General features: G+C 44.5%; 1 protein-coding gene across 7 annotated transcripts in view; it reads left to right on the forward strand.

Moving 5' to 3' along the window:
• The window catches only part of TNRC6A (trinucleotide repeat containing adaptor 6A), a 451850-nt gene that overhangs the window by 71489 nt on the left and 352552 nt on the right, over nucleotides 1–27809 (forward strand). For 5 of the 7 annotated variants that reach the window (XM_085629474.1, XM_085629478.1, XM_085629475.1 and 2 more), the window contains 2 exons: nucleotides 13533–13620; nucleotides 18650–18671. In XM_085629474.1, the coding sequence (XP_085485600.1) occupies nucleotides 13533–13620; nucleotides 18650–18671 (110 nt within the window). Of the gene's footprint in view, nucleotides 1–8096; nucleotides 8173–13532; nucleotides 13621–18649; nucleotides 18672–27809 lie in introns of those variants that run through there. The other 2 variants (XM_085629477.1, XM_085629476.1) reach the window with 2 other exon arrangements.

Raw genomic sequence — 27809 nt, forward strand, 5'->3', positions numbered from 1 at the left:
TAAGTCCAGGTGTCCTATTCCGATTGGTTACATGTAAGGGACGATTCGCATACATGTAGTGCTGTCGTCGTATGATCAACAACTGTCAAGCTAAAATGAGCAAAATTGGAAGTTAGGGGAAGGGGGTTGGGTGGGCCCTGGAAAACCTATCCAAACTGCAAGGACAGTGTGCGTATCGTATAGATTACCTGCAGTCGTCATGGTCAATCAATTCTGCAATGTCATGGACTTGAACGCTGAGATCAATTAATCGTCTCGCGTGCAGTTAGTTCCACCGAACTGTAAGGGAACAGATGAAGGGTATATGAGGACGAGGTCCCGTGATGCCCAGGGTCATAGAATGAAAGCGGGGGAGGGGGGGGGGGGTTTCGCAGGGAGTTTACCTCGGTTTGTGTGGTTCCGTGCGTCGCGTCTCGCCAAGAGGAACCGGGAGCGCGTTCACCGTGGTGTTCTTAAGGGAATCACCGGGGCAACCTTACAGTTCGGTGGAACTAACTGCACGCGAGACGATTAATTGATCTCAGCGTTCAAGTCCATGACATTGCAGAATTGATTGACCATGACGACTGCAGGTAATCTATACGATACGCACACTGTCCTTGCAGTTTGGATATGTTTTCCAGGGCCCACCCAACCCCCTTCCCCCAACTTCCAATTTTGCTCATTTTAGCTTGACAGTTGTTGATCATACGACGACAGCACTACATGTATGCGAATCGTCCCTTACATGTAACCAATCGGAATAGGACACCTGGACTTAGACCAGGTAAGCCAACTCTTCACCTGTTGATGTCCAACAGTAGTAAATTCTACTATGCAACATCCTTATCACATCCTCCCTTCTTAATTCTAGACACACAGTCGAGGACCACGTCAGGTTGCCCCACCCCTCCCCTGTCCTGAAGAAGACCCGCACGGTCAAGGGTTCAAATTACCTCTGTACCATTAGACTGGTCGAAACGTCGACGCCCCTTTCTGGAAAGCCTGGGACACGTAACCCTTGAACGTGCTTTGTCAAGAATTTATTTCTGGTTGTAAAATATTCAAATGTTTGGTGATATTATTACCGTGACCAGGCTTGCTCTAAACGGTGATTGACAACCGTTTTCATTGTAAAGTATATTAATGTTCTTTCTACTGTCCTTCATACCACTCCCTCATCACTTTCTCCTTAGCACCTTTACTTCATGCACGTTCCCTCTGGAGCAACCATGTGCCAAATACTAATGAATATATGAGTTTTTGTAATAAATAGATGGTGATTCAAGAGTTGGATGTTGCATTTTTCTATGTTACAATGTTATATTGGATATCGTGAGCTATTCCAAATTATTTCTGTTTTAATTAGCTCTCAATTGGAGAATGATTTAATTGAAGAGGATCTTTACGTTATATGAATAATTGGTCCAGGACCATTGTTTTTTGTACTGAGTTTACACCCAGGTCCTTGACTTTTGGGTTACCCCATTTTTGTAATGGCTGTGCTGATTTCAGTAGAGCACTCAAAACCCAGTGTCCTAATGGTGCTGGAGGGCGCTTTCATCAAAGCGAACCACATCCTGGACCTCTCCCAATCCGGCTTCCGAAGCAACCACAGCACCGAGACTACCCTCATCTCCACCACAGACTACGTCCGTGCCCCCCCTTCTCGACCGAGGCAGAACTGCAGTCCTCCTCCTCTTGGACCTCTCAGCCTCCTTTGATACAGTCTCCCACCGCACCCTATGCACAAGACTCAAGGAGGCCGGCATCCGTGACAAGACCCTGGAATGGATCTGCTCCTTCCTCACTGCCCGAACAGTCTGGCTACTTCTGTTCCTCTCGGAACCTACAGAGATCAGCTGTGGAGTGCCTCAGTGCTCCTCCCTGATCCCCACTCTGTTCAGCATCTACATGGCCCGGCTTGGCAGCCATCGTCTGGATCCACAGACTCGACATAGTCTGCTATGCCGGCGACATCGTGATTCTCTCCCTCCCCAATTAACCCTCAGTTGTCAAGAACAAGTTTCACACCGGGATGAAGGCTGTCGCCGCCTGGATGAAGAGCAGCTCCCTCAAGCTAAACTCAGAGAAGACCGAAGTCCTCATCATGAGCTCTACTGCCCCCATGATGAATTTTGGTCACCCACAGCACTTGGAACCCCCTCCCCCCCCCCCCCCCCCCACACACACAAGCCCACAGACCACGCACAGAAACTCTGCATCATCCTGGACTCCTCGTTCACCATGAGCTACCAGATCAATGGCGTCTCATCATCCTGCTTCCACGCTCACTACACCTGCTCCGAAAGATCTTCACATGGATCCCCACAGAGTCCAGAAAGACTGTTACCACGTACTCGTCGGTAGCAGAATCGCCTACGGAAACGCTCTCTACGCCGGCATCACCCAGAAACTCCTCAAACTGTATAACATTCATAACGTCGTCACCGGACTCCTCCTCAACATCCCCCGTGGCAGCCACATCACTGGCCATCTGAGAGACCTCCACTGGCTTCCATTCAACAAAAGAATTACCTTTGCGCGCCTCACACACGCCTACAACGACCTACACGACGCGGGACTAGAGTACCTCAACCACCGCCTCGCATTCCGCCTACACACCAGAGACCTCCGTTCCGCCTGACGGGCCCTGGCCACGTCCCACGTATCTGCAAGACCATAGCTGGAGAAAGATCCTTCTCCTACCTCGCAGCAAAGATGTGGGACACGCTGCCTCTCCACCTCAGGCAATCACCATCACTTCCTCTATTCTGGAAGAACCTCAAGACCTGGCTCTTCGACTGAACCTTGGCGCCTTCAAAGGACCAGCAGCCCCCCACCCGCCCCCCTATTGTGCCTTGAGACCCTTATGGGCGAGTAGTCACCTCTACAAGCCACCGATTGAGGTCTGACCAAGGCAGTTGTACTGCTAAACCTGCTCTGACTTACCAGAACTCCCATGTATATATGTTGGTAAAACTGGTGGAAGGGCATTAGACCAGTGCAATTATTAATGGAAGAACATCATATATAAAATGGAGTAGAGGAGAAATCTTATAACAAGCATTGGTAATGCCACTGGGTCTGAATTAGTGATTTTAGGTGCTCAATCACCAATACATTCACTTATCTATTCACTTGTACATCCACTAATCCATCCACTCACTCATTCCGGCTTTTTCCCTTTGACACAGCCTCAGTAAACCACACACAAACTGAACAATGTATTCAAGATAAATTAAAAGAATAGAAGTGGAAAAAACAGAAAACATGCTGTCTAAACATGGCTGGCATATGTTTGCAGTAGCGAAACCAAAAATAGGTGGTTGTCTTGTAGAGGTATTGTAAATAGCCTATTGATGTTTTCCTGTTCCAGCAGGGCTGACACATGTAGAACCAACATGTTGTCCATCTTAAAATGCTAAAACAACGATACAGTATAGACAGCATCATTCCAAAATGGTCTCCTGGTTTAGAGAAAGTGCCCATGTGGGATGTGGTGCATTGCAGATAAAATGAGCAGCAAGCAAGTGGCCCATTAGCACTGCTTATAGAGCTGTAGTGTCTTCTTCCCAAAAATTTAAATTAAAAGAGTAGCAAAGTGCATAGGGAACTAATAAAAGGAGAACACCGAACATTAAACAACTAGCCTGCCCTGACACTGAAACACGCTCCGTTTTAGGTGGATGTGCACGTGTGATCAGAAACTGCTGCCATTCACAGGGCAAGAGAGACATTGATTGATGTGGAGTTAACCATTACCCCATGCAGTACACAGTGATGGATTGGTGCAGTGTGTAAATTACATTCAGATCAATGTCAGAAAAGCTCACATAAGGACCCTCTATGTATCTACATGGACCTTTATATATGTAGTTGTATGTATTATTTAATGATTATTTTATTACAAAAGTCCGTCAGGCCAGCCAAAGAGATTGTATCAATTATTACCGCTCAAATCTACTAACCCTAGGGTCTGTCAGAGGCAGTATCCAACATCAAAATTCTTTCCTACAAAGGTAATCTGTGACATTTCATGTAACAAAATACCGATCTGCAGGCTTTAATACAGATAAATAATAATTTATCCATAAATGCTTACTATAATAATAAAGAATCGATTTATAGAGTGCATGGGTTCTTCAAAACTAAGTGTTCCAGCGCTGGGATACTGACTTCAGAGAGAAAAACAGGTTGTACTTACAACTAAAGGGGATTTTAACCAGATCCGAATAGCTAGGTCTTCAATGTATTCGGGAAAAATTTTTTTGGAGGGGTTCCAGCTGGAAGAAAATTCCAAATTTTGGTGCAAGATAACTGAAGGCACTGCCTCCCATTCTGGCTCTTTTGAATTTTAAGGACAAATGCTTGTTTTGTGCCAGTCGATCTTAGGTTCCTTGTTCTAACATAAGGGGTAATCATTGACTTGTAGGTACTTGGGGCCTTGAGAAGGAAGGGCCCTATAGCAGAGACATAGTCTTGAAAGTTGCTCTCTGCTTTACTGGTAGCCAGTGCAGTTTCCTCAGAGTAGTGCTGATTGAGGTGCTCTTGGAGCATCCAAGCAGTGTCCACGTTCTGAAATTGTTGAAGCCTATTCAGACGGGACTGAGATGCGCTCAGCTAGAGGACCTTGCAGTAGTCCAGCCTGGATATAACAAGTGCCTGGACTAAAGTTTTCTGGGCAGATTCAGGGAAGAAATGAATTATTTTCTTCAGGGATCTTAGTATCCCCAAACATTTTCCAGAGAGAGCATTAATCGGGGCATTAAGAGTATATCGTCAAACCAGATGCCCACATTTTACTGAGTTTATATGTTTTTACGATCATTATGCCAAGTCTACTGCCTTTATCATAACTTAATATAAACAACCAGGCCGAGAACCTTTAATAGTGGCTTGTCACCATAACCAACTCAGGCCTACTGTATTGGTCATAAGCTTTCCCACAAGGCAACAGTCTGGTATCCCATAGTGAAAGTACAAATGTGTAAAATTGTTTAGTTGTCAAAACAATATAAGCTTCCGACTGAAATAGCCTTATAAGGAGTACTATAGTGCAAATCTTCTATTAGCCTTGCTTGTTCGTGTGGGTCACCAACACCAAACCACTTTCCTACAATGGTAATCTATGAGAATTTGTGTAACTATATTCCTGCCTACAGGCAGTAGCTCCGTGTTTATAGCAATCCACACTTAAACACACTGCCTTTGATCAAATATTTTTTTTACAATAAATAAGTCCTCTTTGCTTAGTTGTATCCTTTCATTACTAACCAATGACCCCTAAGGAATATGAGACAACTTTAACCAGTGAATCGATTAGGCTGCTAGACTTTACCAATGGCTGTACACTAAATGCTACACAGGCTTCCTGAGGTGTGCGTGGACAGGCAACCATCAGACATGGAGTTAGAAAATTACAGATGTTCAAAATTACAGTTAGAAAAACAATATATAACTGCCCTGAGTAGGGCGTAGCAAGAAACATCATAGCAAAATGTTACACTCCGGGTTTGTCAGATTGGGAGACTAACACTAAAACCCTTCCTACTGTGATAATGTGTCAGATTACATGTAACTAATACCTGCCTACAGCCTGTAACTTAATGCAATAACAACCCACAGTTAGAGGTCTATTGGCAGTCTTTGAGATTCCATGTAACAAAATACCCAACAACAGGCTTTACCACAGCGTAGCAACAACCTACCCTTAAATGTCTATTACGTTTGACACTTTTTTCCACTATAAATAAATCTGGCTTATTGCTGTTGTCATAACTTTCATAATTGGCGGACCAGATTCATGGAATTGGACCTAAATGTTTCAAAGTACATCAATCAGGCCTAACCTTTGTCACCATAACAAACTCGGGCTCACTGTTTTGAGCGTAAGCCACAAGACAACCACATTGCACACAGCTATACAATTACGTAGAATACAATATTACAGTGGTCTTAGCTGTCTAAAAGGGCTTAACAAGGATGCTCACAAAGCAAATATTCTATATCCTCAATTTGTCAGAGGTAGCAAACACCAAAAACACATGCCTACTACAGTAGTATGTAAGATTCCATGTAACAAAGTGCATATCAGTAGGCTTTATTATATAATAATACCACTCCACCCATAAATGCCTATTGACTTTAACTTGTGCTTTTCACAGTCAATACTTCAGGCCTCCTGCCTTTATTCTAACATTTCATAACAAACAGATCAGGCCTATAGCTATAATCATTGGCTTGCCACCATAACCAATTCAGTCCTGCTGCACTGAGTATGAGCATTGCCACAAGCCAAACATGTGGGTTGAGCCTAAGCGCTCGCAGTAGTACTTTGAAAGCTCTTTTTGTTTGTTGATCACAAGGTCAGTTGACAGCTGTGCTACCAAGCCCAACCCCAAAGATCCATTTGAGAAGTGTCGCCCCCCTCTCCCCCGCCCCACTGCTGATCTCAAACACACAACTGGAGTCTGAAGTCTAAAGTTAATGTTGGAAGTAAAGGTGCCTGGACTGTAAAACAGCAATGCATTCCTTATCACTACCTTCCTCCTATATAGGCTGCTGCAGAAAAAATAATTCTAAATTATTTATTAAAGCCACTTTAACATAACTGCCCTTTTTGTCCCCAAGAAATGTCAAGGAAGCTATACTGCTGCTGGCTCAGGCAGTTGGATAAACAAATCACAGCTACGTAAAGAAGCTGGTTATTTTGTGTGAAAGCATACATCTGCCCAATCAAAACCTGTAGTTCTGTCCACCAACATGTGGGCGGAGCCAAATCCCTTTACAATAAATAAGGCCTCTTCGCAAATAACTTCTAGCGACAGCTGCGCTCAAGGGCGGGCCTAAAGAACTTCAAGATCAGCAGTTATATTCCTGCGCTACTCCATTGTTAATGGTCCCATTATTCTGTTGGGTGTTTTTAAAATGTACAAGTGCAGCTAATGCGTATCAGTGGCCTCCACCCACATCACATGGCTTGGGCTAATTGGGGACGGTGAAAAGTGTTATTGCTCACTGCACATCTGATTGCTCTAGAACCTGGCCACCGACTTGCCCAGCTTTTCTACTTACATCCCACGCATCTGCTTGTCATTTTTCAGCCTCTACCGGCTCCTTAAACCAGAATCACTGCTTTCTTGGTCTTCTGTCACATCTGTCCGTTTGCAGAGAGCTTGCAAGAGATGATGGGTTGGGGTTGATGTGGGAACCGTGCTCACTACGCCACTGGAGTCAAGCTATCCTGGCTGATGACGGCTGATAGCCAGAAACCGGTCCTAGGATGCTTGATTCCGGTCCAGGGAAGACATGGCTTGGCAGTTCGGGCTGGACTGTTCCCATGAGGCACAGGGTCAAGACTGATTTGCATATGGCCATGTCTAAACTGGGGTGGTGTAGTGGGCAAAAGAACGATGGATTTAACCCAGATCTCTTGACTGGGGGAGAATGTATGCATTGTCAGCATTCCGTCCATCATTTGTTTGTTGTAGCTCTTTTGACCCAGACATTGCTGTAATGGACTGCTACCCATTGAAAGTTTAAGCTTGAGGTGGTTGTACCCTCGTGTGGGCAGAGCCGATTGTGGCAATACCATTTCCTTATAGTTGCCATTGTGTAATGGCTAACTAGGTGTTCAGGATTTTTCTTTGCTTCATCATATTTAAAAACTTAAAAAAATAATCCAATTGAACTATTTTCCTCATTGGCATTTTTCATGAAAGTGAAAGCAGATGGTAACTTGTATAGTGTCCAAATTGGGGCAAAGCTTTATGCATGATGCTTCTTAGTAACTTTGGCCTGTTAGAGTTAAGGACAATGTTTCTATATATGCCAACTATGCAGAAAATGTTGACTAACATCTTAAATCCATAAATATGAAGAAAATCTAATAATAATAAAAAAAAATCACAATTCCAGGCAACAAAACAAATCTTTGCGAGGTGCTTAGTTTTTTGCATATCAAATTCTTCCAAAATTGCCGTGTTAGACTCCTCACACTTCAGGCTCCTCCGAGAGCAAAAGCGCTATGGTGGCCTTTAGAACCTTGCGCCGTTGTCATTCGTAGATAGAAACGTGTCCCACTCCTCATGCTTTTTGTATGCATTACTCTTTAGATTCATCTTTGCTGAAGGATGCAGGAATTGACCAGAACCTCTATGCATGAAGTCTATTTTCTTCAAGACTGGTCAGGTACTGTTCTTCTCCTTAGTGTTTTGAGCTATGACATGATATTCCCAATATTAAGAAGGAAAGTCTTAAGGGGCAGAGTAAAGAAAATTTAACTTCATTGGCGTGTCATTATTTCTGGGCCTTGCTTACAGCCTTTCACTGTACCACGGAGCTATCTTCAGTGCATATGTTTTTTCCCCGGCTTGACCGGCGTGGCATTCGGGCGATATGTACGAGCTCAATGGGGATTGCTGGCAACGCACAGGGCAGGATACTGGGTTTAGAGAGACAGAAGTACGCTCCTAGTGACGAAGCAGTATTAAAACTTAAAAGCAAAAGCTGCCTTTTAGGGCAGTGATTTTAGGTCTGGTCTAGAGACCTCATTCAGTTGTTCAGTTTAACACTTTGCTGTAAAAGCTACTGACTCGTGTGTGTGAGAGACACGACTGTTTAAAAAGATGTTTAAATAAAAGGGATTTTGATCCCCGGTTTTGCAAACAGTTTTTATTACCCCCATATTTGGGCTTTGAAATCTGTGGTATGAAATTTATGCTTCATTTATTTGCAAAACAAGCGTGATAATTTATAGATCTGAGGCTGGTATTCAGACACTTGTTGATCAGAACTTTTTAGGATATAGATCTAACTTTAGTGCATATTTTTTTTACTTAAAACTGTGCTTTTCTGCTGTAAATTTGTGTAACAGCAAAACATTTGTCTTTAGGCAATACCCCCCCCTCCCCTCCCCCCCCCCCCCCATCCCCCAACCAAATCCTCTAACATTTCATTGAAGAGGTTTTACATTTGTGATATGTTTTGTGGTCTTCATTAATAGTAACAAACTTTTCTAGCACCACACGTGGGCATCCTTTACTATAATATCCTTCGTGGCGAAGAGTAGAGGAGCTGATTGATCTGGTAAGTTGAGGATGAGGCAGGGATCACAGGGGCACTTGCACAGCGTCCTTTCAGAAAGATATGCCAACCTGGAATAAGAAAAACAGTGGTACAAACTAGGATCACAATCAAGAGATCGGTAGGAAATCCCATCACTCATCTTGTGGGCCTTTATACTTTTCCTACAGTCAATACACCATAAGTCCTAACTACTAACAGTCTAACGTCCTTTCAGCTCACCTCACCTTATGACGTAGGACCACACAGATGTCTGTGCTTCAGCTCTTTTAGTGCTTTTGAGCATGGACCTTTGGGTGGTGTATGTTGGAAGTAATTCACAACTAAGAGCAGTAATGCAGCAGATGGGTGACTTTTCCTACTTCAATGTAATGGTTACAAGGCATATTGCTTTAACAATGGACACAATTCAAGCTAGTAGTGTTTTGACCACTGCTGATGATGTGAATGGGCTCAAGCCTGAATGCTGCCAATCCCTTGGCAAAACACAGATGAAGTATTTTGGTTATCAGTAGAGGGGAGGGTGGTGGTTGAATGACCAGGTCTGCTTTGCCTTGGAAGGTCTGATCCAGGGCATATTTTTTTTGTGTTGCTCAGTTTCATTGTTCATTTTAGGTCAACCAGCTCATTGTAAATCTTCACAAATTATCACATCTGGGTGAAATTTTGTATCTCTGTCTTGGTGTCTCTTACATGTTTTTTTTACCCTGACCTACATGAAAGCATTGTCTTAGAAAATAGGCAGTTGCTGTAGAAAACCTACTTTAATTACCACGGACTCTTTTAAGCTTGTTAAGATCGCTGTTGTAGTAATGATTTTGTTGTCCAAGACCGAAAGCTTACTTCATTTAATGATGTAGAAAGAAGGTAAGGCTAGCGAGGCGCAGGATTTAAACTGCAATTGGCTTGCCTGTTCCTTGGTGTATATTGAAGAGCTTGTTTAAGAAGCACATTTTTGTCTCAATCGAAGACATGTCATGGACTGCATTCATGACCCTCCATGATATGTTTACCTATAGGAATTTGTGCAACATTCTTAAACCACTCCTGCTCAAGGGCCTCCAAAGTAAAATCTCCCTAGTTGCAAGACCTTATTTATCACTTCATTTGAAGGCTATAGATATCAGTGGAACGTTACCTAGCCTTTAGAAATGCCTTTGAAGACTCGCCTCCCGTCACACTATCTGTACAACTACTTCAGTGCCTTCTGCACTCTTTTCAGCACTAAGCGGCCAAACTGATTATGTCAAACTGCAAACTCCTACTCCTATGAGACTGATAACCTAATGTTTGTGGTTGGAAGGCTCCTGAAGACTTACATAGGGTGTTTTTCAGTGACTGTAATTCAGATCATCCATCCCATCTTAGATCTTGATCATTGTGTCCTTCTGAAAGTCCTCCGTGAAGGATGAGGACTTTGGTAATGGCCCGTCATCAGTATCAAGAAGCAATCCTTTGTCCAATGGCATCACTTTAGCCAATGGCATCACTTTAGCCAATGGCATCACTTTAGCCAATGGCATCACTTTAGCCAATGGCATCACTTTAGCCAATGGCATCACTTTATCCAAAGGCATCACTTTATCCAAAGGCATCACTTTATCCAACCTGTGCATTATATTCATTATTAACTGAATACTAAACCCCAGATTCTATCTTTGAAGCAAAGCTAGTACGTGAAAGGCTGTGGTGGACCTTTTTATGTAACAGCTGGCTAGAGTTTTCTGTGCACAATTTGACTCGGAGCTGCCTTTATAAGAAAATTGAGCTAGTTCTAAAGTTTCTTTATTTGAAGCTCTAATGATCTCTCCATAAATGCACACATTTAGTTCTTGGTGTTTAAGTGATTGTTAGCCACGGAAGTTACTGGTTGGGTTTCAGGAAGTGACTGAATGATATTTGGGTGAGCGTGAGGGCGATATTTATAGGTCAATAAGTGGAGTATGTTTACACTTAAGAAGAGATGATGATCAGTATTTTATATGAACTTGACAAGTTGAAACAAGTAGATGTTCACACAGTAGGAGAAGGGATCCCTCAGACTAAACATCTCAGAATGAAAAGTTGGTTGGTTTGTAGTTAGGGGATCCTTTCCAACCAGGCTTCTTGTAGGCCACAAAGTACTTAACACCAAGTGAATTACCCAAGTTTATGCATGTTGATATGGGACATGGAAGTACTTTTGCAAAGTACAGTTGAAGACTGGGAATGGGATCTAAATGGAGCCTGGGCAGCGCATGCTCTGCTCTGCGCGCCATTCTATATTGGAATATGTACTTGAAGCCCTGCCCACTCTCCGCCCATATTTGTCATTGGCTTGTGTCATTGTCCTTAAGTGCTGGCATCTGATTTATTAGGCTTGATAGTCCCTCTTTAGTACCGCCTTGTCTTCATTTGTAACCTCCCATGAGGACTGTCCCTTTTACTACGGTTTTTACTAGGTACGTCTTCTTTAGTCTATATGTACTATTTTCTTTGAGTTTCTCTTACTGCAGAAGGGCACGAGGGTCTCTTGTGCAAGTTGTGACCACTGGCTTGTTTATTTAACTCGCAAAAAACAGAGCGCTTTTCAGGGGCCATGGCAGACAGAAGGGGGCAACCTAGCGATGCCTTCAAGCATTTTGGATGGAATAGATCTCGCATTTCGAGAGTTTAAGCTATTGGGACTGTAAATGACAATGCCTTTTATGTCATTGTCATTTACATTGCCAATAGCTGAAACTCGCGTAAATGCGAGACCTATTGCATTGCCGATGCTCGTTTTAATTTCATGTGTTTAGTGCAATCTCTTATATCGTGGTCTCCTTTTAATCTCATTGGTGCTCCCTGTTATTTACCGCTTAAAACAAGAGAATGCAGCAGAGGCGAAAAAGAAATGCATAATTTCTAAATAACAATTGTTCTTTTCCCACCAAACTAGCTTCTAAGAGGAAACTAGCATACAAAGTTCAGGTATTTGGTCAACAGTTTGAAAATACATTCGAAAAGCTAGAATCTTGTAAGGCAAAAGCTTGAAAAAAAGTAACATTTCAGATTATTGCGAGACTAGGGTTGGATTATGGTTATGGTTTTGTTAAGTATTAGGATAAGTGTTTGAGGTAGGGCTGATGACGGCTATGATGTGAGTTTAAACCAGGGTTGTGTTGATTAAGAATGAGGTCCAAGGATAACGTGACTGTTAAAATTTTAAATAATGGTAATATTTCTAACGTGTGATGAATGTAATGCAAAATACGTGCAGCTTTGTTTTACTAAATTTAATTTTAGCGTTCTTTTTTTCAAATTGATGTTTATGGACTTTCGTTTGAAACTAAACTTAAAGTGGAAGTTTAAAGACCACTGATGTCATGTACAACCTCTCTGGGAGTGGCCCATTGACAGGGCTGAGAAACCACAACAATTTCCCAGAATGGCATGAATGGCAGCAATTGGGTGTAAATCTGCTAGTGCGTAGGTGTCTGGGAGATTTCTTCTTGTTTGTAATCAAATTGACTTGTGACAGCCAGATATGAGCAAGGAGTTGATTGCTGCCCTCACCGGATTGGGCCAGTTCAGCCATTAATTAGAAACCGTGGGATGGCATCATTTCTGTCCTTCAGTGGTTGGTTTAAAGGTGTTATTGGGGGGTGTTTGTGGTGTTCTCGAATATAGTGCGGGTAGCTGACCAGAGATTGGGTACTTAGTGTCTCTACAGTCAGAGGGAAGAGTACTTAGAACAACGGTTGGTGCATTCCGATTGTTTCAATGTTGTATTGAATGTTGTAACCTTTTTCGAACATCTGCTGTTTGTGCACAACAGTTGTATGGTCTAAATAGAGTCAACTGAAGTGAGGTGGAGAGAACCTTGTTTTTTATCTTGAGCATTTTTTGTGTTTTGGGCTAATTAACACGGAATGTATTAATGTTAAGTTTAGTAAAAAGATGACCAAGTTTATCAAAGGTAGAATCTTTAAGTTGGAAGCTTCTCAACAGCGACTTGGTAGAACACTGTTTTGTTTCTGATTGCTATGATTCGATACTCAGTGATTGTGGAGACCAAAAGCGTTAGTTGACTAGTATCTTTAATGCCTTAATTGGCCAATTGCTCAGCTTTCAGTTACAAGAGACAGAAATGCACAAGCCGACCTTTATATTCTTATTGGAAGCTTTTGTTGTCACTGTGGGCTCTGTAATCCTTTGTGATGTAATGAAGGAGTAGTGCATTGACCGAGATTTGGCTAACCAGTACAGAGTGGTTAGTGTTCCTTTCTCTGGTGGGCGACGGTCATGTTAAGTGGGAATGGGGAGTTAAGGAAGGGATCTCGCAGGCAGATTATACAGTTGCATATTTACCCAATATACTGGTATCCAGCCATCCATTTGGCCCAACTTGGTGGTCCCGTTCTATCCATCATTTTGATAAATTCATGGTTGTAGCTTTACTCCTGTGTTTACTGTAATAAGTAATTGTTTTTTTTCCCCCACAGGAATTTAGTGCAAGGCGAGGAAGAACGGTTGATGGAAGAAAGGCGAAAGAGAAAAGACAAAAAGAAAAAGGAAGCTGCTCAAAAGAAGGTACATTAAAATTGCGAGCATGGATAAAATTTCCAGCATGGTAGCCATATGGTGTTCTTCAGAGTTGCTTGGTGGATCACTTAGGTGGCTCGTCATTCATATCGCATTTTTGTTCTCTTCAGATGAAGCAGCCGTTGCTAATAACCTGGGGCCCACTAATGTCTAAATGTACTTAGTTCGTATATATCCCTGGATTTATTTTTAGGTCGAGCCTAGGCATGCTGGATCCAGTGTATGGCCATTGATTCGTTTATAGCTTACATTTGTCCCTCCTTTTGTTGGTTTGGTAATACCCTGGAGACTGCCCCTGTTACATGCATATTTTCACAAAGGGCAATAAAGGTTACTTCATGTTTTGGTAATTTCCTGCTCGGTGGTGCGCACTCACTGCAGCCTTGCCGTGAAGCGTGTTTGTGCTTCAGACGAGCTTTTTATTACCAAAAAGCTCTGCTAATGTGTTGAAAGTGGAGGGGAGTTTTATATCGCAGCTTGCAGCTGATGTTCCTATCTTTTTGCAAAGCTCCCCTATCCTTAATGTTGTCCAGGGCCCCAGATACGTCTCAGCTGCTGAGACAGAGGAAAACCCTCTATCGTCTCTACCCACAGGACTGATGACGTCAGCAGCCAGCTGGTCCCTCCTTCTGTCTCCTACAGGTTTCGTCTTGGTTTGGGTCCTGTGCATGTATACTGTCTGCCTCTGTTGCTGGCCGTTCGGGGTCCTAGCTTTTCCAGTTTATCTACTCTTCTTGCTGGACCTGGATCGCATAGTCTGCCATAGCTGGCTGATCCCAGTCCTCTCTCCAAAGACTGCTCCCTTCGTTATGGTTGTTTTTTGTGAAGTGCTGCTAGCTGCTTCTCTGGTCCCATTGTTAATTCCTCGTTCTAAGTCCTCTAGTCAGTGCTGCTAGCTGCGTATCTGTTGCAAGTGGTTATTCCTCATTCTTAGTCCTCGGGACAGTGCTGCCATCTGCTTCTCTGGTCCTGTCAATAACTCCTCCATTCTAAGTTCTCTAGGCAGTGCTGTATCTGTGTCTCTGGTCATAGTGGTAATTCCTCATTCTTAGTCCGCTATACAGAGCTGCTAGCTGCTTTTGAACCTGTTGGTAATTCCTCATTCCAAGTCCTCCAGGGAGTGCTGCAGCTGTGTCTGGTCACAGTGGTTATTTCCCATTCTCAGTCCTCCAGGGAGTGCTGCAGCTACCTCTGTTCATACATCATCTACACACCAAACCAAAACACATAGGTAAGAAGACATGCGTGACCAATTGCATTGCAAATGCTTGTTCTACCATTGTAATAAAGGAGGCTCTTAAAGCACCATGGAATATTTTAATGGTACTTTGAAGTGTCCATTTGTCTCTTAATACTGTAAGCACTCATACATGCTTTACTATTTCTAAGTGTTTGATTTTTGACTTAGTGGCTTTTTTCATTTTAACTCCTTTTTGGAGTAGTCTTTCATGAAAATGTAATTTTTGTTTCATCTGCTCATGCGCGATGTTAATCAGATGGCCATAGAAAATGCATTTATTCTCCGACTGTGGGCTGTAGTACCCTCTAAACTGTTTCTTGCTGTTTGCACCCAAACATTCTGTGGTGGATACAAAACAATTGGGTGGCAAAAGTAGAGTGGGAACAGAAGTGCCTTTTTGAATTTTTTCCAGAAGTCTGTGCAGGCTAATGTTGTCAAAGCCTGTAGGATAGTTAGTCTTGGCCCCCTAGGGCCTGTGGTTTAGGCCTTGCTCCCCCTTGGGACTTGTGGTTTTGACATAGTCTGTGGGTTTTTACCTACAAGCTTCGGTCGAGACCTAATCTTAGATTTGTATGTGCTTGGGCTAGAACGTGAAGGATTGGACCTTGCAGTTCATGGGCTGCAGTTAAGAGAAGAGGCTTCTTATGTTTAGGCTTTTAAAGTTTGTGTAGTAGTTTTTCAAAGATTTATCTTTACAGTTGGGAGGTGGTTGTAGCAAATGAAATAAAGTTTATTTTTGGGGAATATGTATGTTCTCTTCTAAGACAACATTGTCTGGTTATTTGTATGCACGTAGTCTTTTGGCTACTTTGCAGATACCACGTCTTTGGTACCACATATATGGTCATGTGTGCAAGTTCTTGCATTTGTGAGGCAGACCTACTCCAATCCCTAGGAAAGGCGTAGTAGGTAGTCAGCACAGTGAAAGCGATCTGTTTAAGTGGAATCTCGCCGAAGACCACCCTGCAGACTGGTGTGACTAGTCACCAAGGAATGCCATGTGTTCCAGGCAGCCTTCCACGAAGTGTGCTCAAACTCCAGTGCATGTATGTTTATTAGCACCATAATGTATTGGGTTACATTGGAGCCTCTGCTTTGAGTGAGGAGTAGACGTTTTGGCTGGCACTTCTCGGATCCTGTGGATGGTTTGTCCCACTACTGCTCCTAAAATGGCAACTGACCGACAGCAAGATGTTGCACAGAACTGCTGTTTTGAGCGTGCATCTTTCAAGCCTAGTTTGAACAATTTCTGATGGTATGGCAGGGTTGTTTAAGATTCGACACCCCATATGTACATTCACACAGTTAAAGGTAAATAGCAATATGAAATGATGTGAAAGCACATACGAGTATATACACTGTGCATTGGCCGTATAACAGTCCGAGTGATTATGCTTACAGCTGCTCTAGTTGCCCTCCAAGCTTTCATGCTGCCGTGCTCTGCAGCCCCCTTATCTGTCTAACATTCAACTTCCTCAACCCCCCCCCCCCCCCCCCCCCTCCCCGGTCCTTCCTTGCAAAGCAGTTGCCTTCTATACCTCTTTGCTATGGCAGGTAGGTACTGTTCAAGGTTTTCAAGCACATCTCTGTGTTGGAGTAATTTGGTGTTAGCCCTTCGTTCCCGCAGACTCCTTCTGGTATCCCACTGGAAGACTAAATGCCTTGTGATGGCATGGATGGCTTATCCATCCCCACCATACGTAGGTTATCTCGGTGCCAGCTTGTCAGAATGACGTTAATTTCAGCAAAATGTGATCACTTAAATGCTTCAACACCAGGTTGTCTAGAGTCATATTGAATCATTGCAGTTTTTCTGGACCACAACGCCAGCAGTCTTCATGCTTGTTCTTGTGGGGGTGACCTGGACTATCATTCCTGAAGTATAGGGTAGCAGGGCTCATGCAGAAGTCGCACACAAGTACATATAAGGTAGGAAAACACTAATAAAAGCTGCTTGGTGTATCCCAGTTCCTGTCCAGTGTGAGCATTTTACCCATCATCCAGCCCGGATTTAAACGAGTGCTAGATGCGCTCTGCAGATGAATGCAGTAATGGGATAATTTGGTTGCTATGCCATAGGGGATCCAACCCAGTCCGGTAACATCCAGAATGGCTAAGTAGGCGTCAATTTACTTACGATTTTTTTTATTGTATCCTTACCCACTCCTTTTCTGCTCCTCTATCTCCCTCTTACTTCTTGCCATGTCTTCAACACCCCATCCTCTCCCACCCTTAACCTTTCGTTCCATTTCCCCTTTACCTTTTTTCCTTCCCTTCATTGTCCCCTTTCCTGCACTCTGCCCTCTCCTGTACACTTCTGTCTATCCACCTTTATGTTCCACCCACGTTTCTCCTCCGTCCCGCTTCTGTTCTCACCTCCTTTCTTCACCCTTCTATTTCCTACCCCTGCTCTCAAATTGCCTCACCACCTCTTTCCATTCCATCTCTTGGTTCTGCATAAACTTTGTAGATCTGAAGTTAGCCTAGACCTTTTGATTTTACTAAAATTACTAGTAAAATATACTTATGCATAGAGGCTTTTCAGCCAGCCCTCTTTGCCCATCGACGACTTCTGGTCAATAAAGATTAATTCCACCCATTGCAGCATTGGGCAATAGGCCACCACACTTGAGCCATGCAAACACGACTGACATGAAACACACAAAGGGTGATGGGAGGAATTTTGCAATTTGTCTAACCATTGGCAATCTCTCTGGCCGCATCCCAACCCATCGTTCTCTTTGTTCATCATGCTACCTCAGTTTGGACGCAACCATATGCAAATCGGCCTTGATCCTGTTCTTCACAGGAACAGTCCAGTCGTCCCCACTTGTGCCTCTCAAGCCCCATAAGGGTGTCCTGTGCTCTGTCACTGGAACCAAGCTGTGCCTGGCTGATTTATTGAGCCCATAACTAGGGCAAAGCCGGTTCTGGGTTGCTTGTGTTCCAGGTCCGATTGGACTGTTCCCAGGAGGAGCAGGGTTAAGGCTCATTTGCATATGGCTGTGTCAAAACTAAGGTGACGTGTGAGCAAAAGAACGATGGGTCAGAATGCTACCGTGATTGATGGCCAGTGGTTCGTTTCATCACCTTTTACGTGAAACATGAGTTGACATTCTGCTCTTTCATAAGGAGCGCATCCAACCACACAGTACTTCCCTTAAGTGTCTGTCACTACAGTTGCAATGTGTGCTTATTGATTTATTTTTTAGTATTTGTTTATAATGGTGCCACCCCCCCCCCAATCTCCAAACGTAAAAAAGGTTTGCAAAAACTGTCAAAACAAACATTGACAAAGCCAAAAGCTGGCAGCCAAAGCCTGACCTATTGGCTTTGCTAGTGCATATGTGTTCGATATTTTTTTTTTTTTTTTTGAGGGGGTGCAGAATAGGTTTAAGTATTTTGTTTCTTGTGGAAACGTAATTATAATTGCTTGTTAGCCATATTTCTGCACCATAAACTGACATTAGAGCACTTGCCTCTGCTCTTGCGTTCCTAAACGTGCTGTGGTGTTAAAACTGGAATATAAAGAGGATTGCAGCCCAGTGTCTGTATTAACTGTGCATAGTGACCAAGAAATCGCTGTGTATTGTCTCCGCTCCCTGCCTAGTCCATAAAGGACCTTCCGGGGATCAGGCAAAGGCTTTGTCTGGGTGGGTGGTGACGTGCCATAGCCGATATGCATCCGCCTTTTGTTATTTTTGGTAAGCTTCTCCACTTGCTGCTCGTAGACCTATTTATCCCATACAGTAACACGTCTGTTTGTTTACATTTCAGGTCGTTGAACAAAAAAACAAAGGTAAGCATCGGCTTCAGATGTTCTCATTGTGCAGTGCTCGTTTCAGTGCATTTTGTGAACTAATTATTTATTTTCCAAAGAAGGTCGATGTTTCTCCATCACTTTAGCATCCTAGTCGTGTGATGCTTTGTTGCTGAAGAGTGGCTCTCCGGTTGACTTTGTAATCCCTGTGTGAAGTGGTTCCGTTTTGGCATGATTGATAACCAGTGGTCCTCTTGTAAGAGGTCGTACTCAATTGGTACATTAGAATAGCTTTCCAGAAGCTCTAGATCACTGTTCAGGACCAAGAGGAATGTTTGGCCGCATGAAGGGCATTGAGTTCGGTTATTTAGTGTCTGTGAGGAAAATGATTTTTCGTTTGTTTTTCCCCATCATCTTGATCAAATGTTTTACTAGATCAGTGAAGTGTTCTAGATGTAGCGCTCAAGCAGACTGTTGGATTACTGGCCCTTAATGTACAAACAGTTTTTCAGATTCATGCAATGGTCATTTGAACCCTACAGAAGAGATGAAAGGTCAATACCATGCAGGGGAAAAGAATGACTGCTTAAGGTGCATTTTTAACCAACTGAGTTAGTGAGGTGGCCTTCCTCTATTCCTGGTGCATGCCCATTGCTCCTTAGCCTCAGTTCTCCACCTGCATCTGGCTTTAAAAAAATAAAAAATAAAAAAAATGCTATCAGTTGTGTGTATTTTACTGTTGTGATGAATGAGCTGGATCAAATTGAGAAGTCTGTCGTCTCTAGTGCTTTCAAGTGCCCGAGCCTCTGCTTGGGCAGAAGATTTGTTCAGTTTCTCTCACCTGGTTTATCACTTATTTTGAGGTCATTTCTTGGGATTTGTTTCTTGTTTAAGGTCAGCATCTGGAGTGTTATTCTTGGGGCTTATTTTGAGGCTTTGTTTGTTTCTGTAGGTCTGCCAGCGTGCCAAGCTTACCAGTGTTGTGATCAGTTTTCTAATGTAGTGATAAGATTGCAGTTAAATTGCGACTCGGTTCTAGTCCCTCACACAGTAGTTTGAGCCCTGTGTCTGACAGATCTGAAAGAGACGTTAGTGATAGATTCCTTACCTTAGAATATCCCCAGGCGTCCGACTGGATCTGGAAAGTTTTCGTCAGCAGTACCCCTGCGCGTTGATAGGAGTCGTCGTGCGGCTCCGCGTACGTCGCTGGCGTCGTAACCGCCAAGATGACGTGGGAGCTACTTAGATGCGCCCACATGAGCTGATGTCAGTTTTCTTTTTCCGCGCCAGGAAACGCAGATCCGAGAGAGAGCGGTACCCCTAGTTAATATTTTAACTTGGTTTCTGAGAACTTGTTTCTCTTATCTTGTCAAGTACTCGACTTCTGGTGCAGTAGGGGTGCCCGGGTTTAAGTCCTGTAGGACCTGCCGTCGGAACATGTCAGTAGCGGACCCGCACGACGTGCGTCTCTTCTGCTTGGGGCACGCACATGACCCCGAGATGTGCCCTGATTGTCGGGCCATGGCGCCAAAAGCTTTGCGGGAGCGTTCCCGAAAGTTATTGGAGGGCCGGCAGTCAGTTCCGCGCCGATCGAGGTCCCGCTCACGTGGGAAGTCGAGGGCCCGGTCGCGGAGCCATCCCCATTGCTCGTTGGACTTGGACAGGTAAGTCACGTTGCCATAAGAAGTTGAAGAAGCGGCATCGCTCTTCGTCTACCCCTCACGGGTTGCGGTGGAGGGGGTGGGCGGTCACTCCCCCGCGGCTCCAATGGAGCCTCCGTTGTTGCCTGCGGCCTACCTGCCCTTTCCAGGCCCGCACACGACTCTGGACGAAATACAGGCTTTCCTGTCGGCCATGAGCCATTTATTTGGCCTATCGGGTCCCTCTGGAGCGCCTTTGAGCCCCGCTGGGTGGTTCTGCCCCTGTGCCGCCTTTGGCCCCGGCTACGCAGGCACGATACCCTGCGGCTCCAGCCTCGGCGCCAGCCCCGGGCGCGCTGCCGCTGGCTCTGGGGGCGGTGTCCGATGTGGCGCTGGGCGGCGCAGGACCGGGGTTGGTCTATTACCCCCCAGTTCCGGGCACAGATTTTTCTTCTCTCAAAAGGGTGATGGTCATCAGTCGAGCAGTTGACGTTTTTTTCACCAGCACCATTGCAGGTTAGTTTTTAAGGTTCAGGTGGGGCAGCTCATGCGCTGCTCTGCAAGGCATGCTATTTTCAGGTATGGATGTAGAGCTTTGCCCCTCTGCGCCCATATTTTTCATTGACTTGTCATTGTCCTTTGTAAACTGTGGCTTTTCATTGGTCAGTAGTATTTTTTTAGTTCTTCCTTTGTTACCACCTGGTCTCATTTTGTAACCTCCTAGCAGGACACCCCCTGTTACATGTGTTGTTACTCAGTAGGCTTTAATTACAGTCTCCGATCACTGTTTGGTTAAATGTTTTTTTCCTGCCTGCTGTTGCAGGCAGGAAACGCTCTCCCTCAAAGCTTTATTTTTTTTCACAACATAGCACAGCGCGCCACTGATACAGTGTTGGCCGTGCCTTTAGTTTGTTGTTTGTGGCCCAAATGTGAACGCATTTTTTTTCTTAATATTTATTTACTTTTTTTGCTTACAAGTGCCCCATATAGTGCTTTCACGTTAATGTCGGCCACACCCCTTTCTTTAAACGCGGCTTGTCTAAACAAAGATGCAGGCCTCTGTTAAAGTTAAACCGAGGTATGAGGCACTTTTACAACAAAAAAGCATTTGTCAACTTGACAAATAGTTGCTTTTTTTGTAAAAGCGCCCCATACCGCGCTTTTACTTTAAACGCTGCCGCGACCCTTTCTCTAGACGAGCTGGGTCTAAAGAAAGGGGCGCGCGGTTGCCATTAACTTGAAAGCGCGGTATGGGGCACTTTTCCAAAAATAGCATTTGAAATGAAATAGGTCGCGCATTTGCAAGAGTTTAAGCTATTTGCATTGTTATTTACAATGCCGATAGCTCAAACTCTCTTAAATGCGAGACCTATTGCATTGCAAATGCTTGTTCTATCTAGAGGCTTGAAGGATTACAATCCTCTTACATGGAGGGGTGATGTAACTTATGCTAGATCCGCATGCGTGCGCTGTAGTTTCACTTGACAAGGTGCTGGGATAAGTCGACCGAAGAATAGTATAACTGATCCTGATCCACGCCTTTTCCAGTGTGGTAATGGTGAGGGGCCTGTTACAGCCTCCAATCGGGGTGAATTTTTCGCCTGGAGCTTGTGGCTTGCTCTGCGTTGTAAAGGAATGGAATGTTATGCTTAAGGCCATCACTTTTGGTGGCTTCCCTACCATAGTTCAGACTGGTGTTGGTGGTTCTGTTTCAGAAATGGCCAGAAATCAACGGTTAATGTACAGTAATTTGTAGGACAATGCTTTCTCAAAGTATAATCAAATCCACAATATTATACAATAAAAATATGTATTTTCTTTTCATTAAACTTTAACCTTCTTATAAAAATACGATTTCATTTTTCAAATCCCTCTTTAAAGCAATATTCTTATTTTGGAATACGATAGAAGGTTCGTAAGTCGAAGTTCACAGGTTCCAGTCTTGAGAATGGATGTTTGCAGCCAGCATGCGTTACGCCGGAACCCCGGCTTCTTAGGCCCTAACTTGACCTCCCGCTGTATTTCCACATATTATTGATCACTGATGAAAGCTACGATATCCCGCTCTCGATCGTTCATTCTTCACACATATATAATTAGGCAAAAAAAAACTCGCTCCTCAAATGAAAGAAGACCGATTCGTTCGTTCAATCAGTCACTTTAAAAGGAAAGTTTCTTCCCATCAAGTGGGAGGGAAATCCCAGCCGGACGGTACGACCGCTTGTTCTGTGCACTATGTGCTCTGATCTGTTACAATTGCCCAGTTCTCCACAGCTCGTCTCCATTCTTGGTGTACTAATATATTAAATGGTATCCCCCCTCCCCCCCTTTATTTTACTTTGTGTGCACAGCAAGAGAGCTTGCATTGGTGTTGACCATTTGAACGTTTTTAGATGTATACAAAACACCAGTCGGTGCGCTTTCCTTAGACGCCGTGATATTGAGGTCAAGTGAAAGTTTATAAAAGGCCCAGAGGCCCTTTCTGTGGCAGGGCTTTGAGGCGTCTCTGTACCGCTCTGCTGGTGAGGCGATGCACCAGTGAATCCATCCGAATGAAAAGCCTCTCCGGTGGCTCCGCGGCCGTGCCCCTCCGGACGCCGTGCTCCTGGCCCTGGAGCCCGCGCTCGCATTCCTGTGCTCTCCGGGCCCGCAGGGGTTAACGCGCTGGCAGCCCCCGTGAAGTGTTTGCGGTCGGTGAGCCGAGCCTGCCGCCGCCATCTTCCCCCCGCGCGGTGCCCGGTCCTGCGGCTGCTGCCCGCCCCTCAGCCCGCCCGCCCGCAGTCCGGGCCGCGCCGACCCCCAGCCCTCCCGGCGACTGTGCGTTAGTCTCTGTCCCTCGCGAGGGAGGGGGCCCGGGCTCTGCTCGCCGGGGCCCCTGCACCAGGAGGAGTTGGCAGGCAGCGCACTTGTAGCAGTAAAATGACACCATGCTTCTCCTCCATTTTCTAATGAAATCCGCCGAGTGGGAGAGCAACAGGAGTTGGAAGCGCCTTTCCTTGGAGACTTTCGCCGTAAGTTCGGGCTCCTGAAACTTTTTGTTTTGTTTTTTTGAGTGCATGTTTCAATATTTGCTGTCGTGTTGAAGTGCCGGCGAGACACTCGCCAAGAACGCTTAAGACCGCTCAGTTGCAGAAGAAACTGTTCCGGATGGGCGGAGGTGTGCCAGGCATGGCGCAGCAGAGAAAGTTTGTGAGTAAACACTTCTGTGATGTTTGCAAGAAAAATTAGTACCGACTGTGGGCGACGATGGGTGAAAGTACTCGAGTTTGTTTTCCACCTCGTTCCCGTTTCAGCAGCTAAATGCTTCCAATTCTATTTATTTCTTCTTTTTAATGTTTTTTTGTTATTCCCGTCGCCGTCCCGAGGTTGCCAGATCAGACGTCCAAGTCTGCTCTGTAAATAGACCTTTGCTTTTCTTGTTTGTTCGTTAGTGATTGCACAATAAAAGGCTTGATTGGCGAGGACAGAGCAGTGACAGGGTCGAGCGAGGGCAGGCAGATCGGTAACAGTTGAAGCTAGGAACACGGCTCCAGGGGGGTGCGAGGTAATGCGAGCTAAAGGGGTGCTTGGGGGAGGGGGGGGAGGGGGGAGGAATGCTGAGGTTTGAGTGGTGGGGCGGAGGAGAACGGTGGTGGCTGTCTGGCCTCTCTGCACATAGCAGTGGTTGGTGTTATGCTGGGTGTGTGATGGTTGTGGTGGCTTGAGCTGGTGACGGTGACTAGTGAGGAAAGCTTGGCCACCCCAAGGGTTAATGCTGACTGCTGAGGCGAGTGACTGACATGGATAAAAACAATGGCGGTTCAGGAAGAGTCGGCTGCGGTGGCTGACCGCTGTGAGAACCGTGGTTGCCGGGCATGGAGGATGAACACTTTATGCTGTTGTGAGGGACAAGGGGGATTGACTGTTGAGTAGTGTTGGAATAGTGGGAACGTAACTAGCTAAGGGACTGAGATTGCTGGTTTTAGATTGATAAAACAATGACTGCTGAGGCATAGGCCATAGAGTTGCGATTGCTGGGCGGGGGCGCAGCACCTATTGCTATGGTCGATGAGCAGTGACTGCTAGGGTGCAGTACGGGAGACATTAGCTGGATATGGGCAGAGTCTTACTGCTGTGGTTGGAGTGAGTATAATGGTGGTTATTGGACCTCAGGCTGTAGAGCATACCCGTGACTGGTGATAGATGTGAGGCCAGAATCTACAGTTGTAGAAGCAAAGTTTATTGAATGTATTCTGCAGATATAGGGATATAGTTCAGTTTCCCAGGCTGCTGAAATCTCCGGTACCTAAAGGGTGATCCAGTTCCTGTAATCTCATTTGGTGACCTAAGCGATTGTTGATCACCGCTAAATTGGTCAAAGGGTCAGAGTTGAACTCTCCTGGCTACTGACTCAAGGGTTTTTAGATCAGAGGAAATATTTTCCACAAGACAGTGATTAGTACACAGACAACGGAGCCACAGCCCATTGGACCAGACCTTCTGGTGATCTGACGCGTTTCATATACTTGCATGGTGTTTACTTCTGTGCTGCAGATTGGAGACTGGTATCAAGGTGCCTACAACCTCGAAGAGATTGCTCTGTAGTGCAAAGCCAGTCATAGATTCTTTATCCACCAGGCAACAACTGTAATATGATGACCTAACCAGCTTAGAACCCGCTCGGGAGTAGCCAGTTCTTAAACCCAATAGTCTGTGGGCTGAGTCCATCTTGCTTTTCTGTGAGCAAAGTATATGAAGACTGGAGCACATGCAACTGGCCTTCAAATTATGAATCCTGCTCCTTGGGTGGAGTCGAAGGGCCTGCAAGGCATTGACCAAAAGTAAAATCATTTTATGGTAGTGGGACTGAACAATGCCCCATACAGCGATTGTTGTTTTGCGCCATGCCATGATTGCTCGATCTGCAAAGTTCATTAGATATTTATTTCTTACTAGAGTACGGTGGCATTGGCGCCATTACAGAGAACAAGCACTATATCTGAGATAGAGAGAACCCAAACCTATTGAGTTGCCAAGCTGTAGACCTTCACAGTATTCTTTTCTATACAGTATGTTAATTTGGTATTACAGGCAAACTGTGTCCAAAACTTGTTATGGTAAATATCAGTGTACCAAATGACATCAGAGGCTCCTGGTTCTTGCTCCATTGACAGATTCCCTCCAGCTTGGTTGATCCTGATCTGTGAACATTTACATGTTCGAATAGCTCCTCCAATCCAACGCAATTCAGAAAGGTCATCCTTCGTCTTGGGAGTTAAGGGGGTAGGTCTGCAAAGAATGGAATTCTACTTCACGGTGACCTTAGGGATTCTGAAATCATTATAGTTTTAGCCTTTAATGGATAGATCATAATATTGAGTTCCCTTTAAGTTACTCAGTGTTTGTATCCACACATTTAGTGTGATCCTGCTATCTTGCTGAACCATTCATCAGGACATTTTAACGTAGCATTGTTGGTTCTAAATTTGCACACTCAGGTATGTGGAGAATCGTGTGTTCCACAGTGATTGTCCCTAATGCATCCAGCGTTTTGTAGGCGCCTTTAAAGCTCTCAGCTACAATGTTTACACTAAAATTTAATTTTCTTTTTAAGTATTTATTATGAGGTTTCATTTTTAAATATTAAGAAGTGTCTCCTTTGTAGTAATACTTACACCAGATTTTTAAGAATTTAGTGATGATGGAAGAACTGAGTCAAGAGGAACCAGATGGTTCTGTTGATACCAGAGAGGGTGTGATGATTTGTTCAAATAAGTTATGACTCTGTTAGTTCTGAAAGGTCGTTAATATTTTATTGTCCTGGAGTCTGGGTTGCAGAATGAAACATTTAACCACTATCTTTTGCAATAAATGCCGAATGTACCTTTAGTTTACTGGCACCTTCTGTGACTAATCATGGGTTCGCCTCTCAAATAATATCACAAAGAGGTACATCTTCTAGGGACTTCTTTTTCTGTCTTCAGATTATGAAAATCCGACCATTGTATTTCAGAATTAGACCTCAAAGCCTGTGCTTGTTTTGGACGCAGTATATATTCATACCTTGCTCTGGGATCTCTAATGGAGTTCACGAAGACATCAATCAGTCTTGTCGTTTGCTGCCCCATCGGTGTTAACTTCACCTGGGGCTGGGGCAAACAGGACAGCAGATATGAGCCATTTTAGTTGCTCAACTCCACCCCATAAACGTATGTGCTTTTGTGAGATCTGCACTGTTCCAATATTTGGGAACGTTATCGCGATATGTGCTTTCTTGGGTGACTTTGGACTTGCAGAACTTCCCAGTCACAAGCAAATAATACCCAGCTTAAAGTTGCTCCCTTTTTATTCTTCCATATGAATGATGCACAACAGAGTGTAAGCTCTCTTAGGTCCATATGCCATTAAACTGATGACAACCAGCAGCACAATAAAAAAAACAATCTAATCTGTCCAATTCTCTGTTCTTTCTGTAAATGTTGCTGAAAAGAAAGGTTGGCTTTAGCATGCCTTTCTGTTTGCTTTGCAAATTGCTTTGAGTGGCACTCTTTGCATAATGTTTGCCTTCAATTGCCAGATTAAGATATTGCAGCCTTCGCGTCATTTGCCAACGAAAGATGAATACACGCTTCAGCAGCACTCGGGAAGCTGTTGGTGATGTGGAAGAGACTGCTTAGATCTGCCATAGCTTCTCTGTGTAATGTAATTAAGAGGCCGTGTTAGTCAATTTATCCAATCTAGCTGCTAATTGAATTAATGATTGAGGGCCTGCTCTTCACTCTGAAGTCCTGAACATTGAAATGGCTCATATCTGGCGCCCTGTTTTGTCCCTCTCCATTCAGCTGTGAAATAAAATGGAAGTGGCTTGTGCTGTGACAGGCGGGGGGCGGGGGGGGGGGGGGGGGGGGAGGGGCATGCATCCATGCATGGCAGTTAGCCCCTGGCTGGCTATCTTTGTCATCGAAGACTCGTGCTTTGTTGCTTGCTGCACACTGTCCCTCTCAAGGGCTGCTATCCGTCTTCATTAAAATCGAGCACCGCCTGCCTTGCTTGCAAGGCCTGACTGTCTCGTTGGAGGGTCTCTGACAGCCTCATGACATATCTCCTGTCACCTGCTCCAGTCTTTTCCACTTCTGCAGCACACAACAGCTGTAAGGTTTAGTCAGATTGTGTGTTATGGCTTCTGCTAGAGTTTGGCAAGACCCTCCACATTGAAACAGTAGAGGGTCTCTCCTTTTAAACGTGTAAGGTGCTTTGTGTTTGTGAGGCCTTTGAAATAAACCTTTCACCCTTCCACTCCTTAACTCAAGCTCCGGCTCATGGGTGCTACCAAGCTGGTCGGATTAAGAGCCTGCTCATCTCTGTGGTAAGAGCTTCTGCAAGGCAAGAGAGTCCTAGTCCACATTGACATGCAGTGGAGCAGCCGCCCTGAGTTATTAATGTCCGAAATTCGTGTAATTTTCTTTTGTTTAATTACGCAAAGTTCAGCAAAAATTAAATGAAATGCGAAACCAGCATTACTGCTATATTTTAGGAAGGAACGTGTCCTTGCGGCCAT

This window comes from Triturus cristatus, chromosome 10 (genome assembly GCF_964204655.1).
Source record: "Triturus cristatus chromosome 10, aTriCri1.1, whole genome shotgun sequence".
In the NCBI taxonomy this organism is placed as follows: Eukaryota; Metazoa; Chordata; class Amphibia; order Caudata; family Salamandridae; genus Triturus; species Triturus cristatus.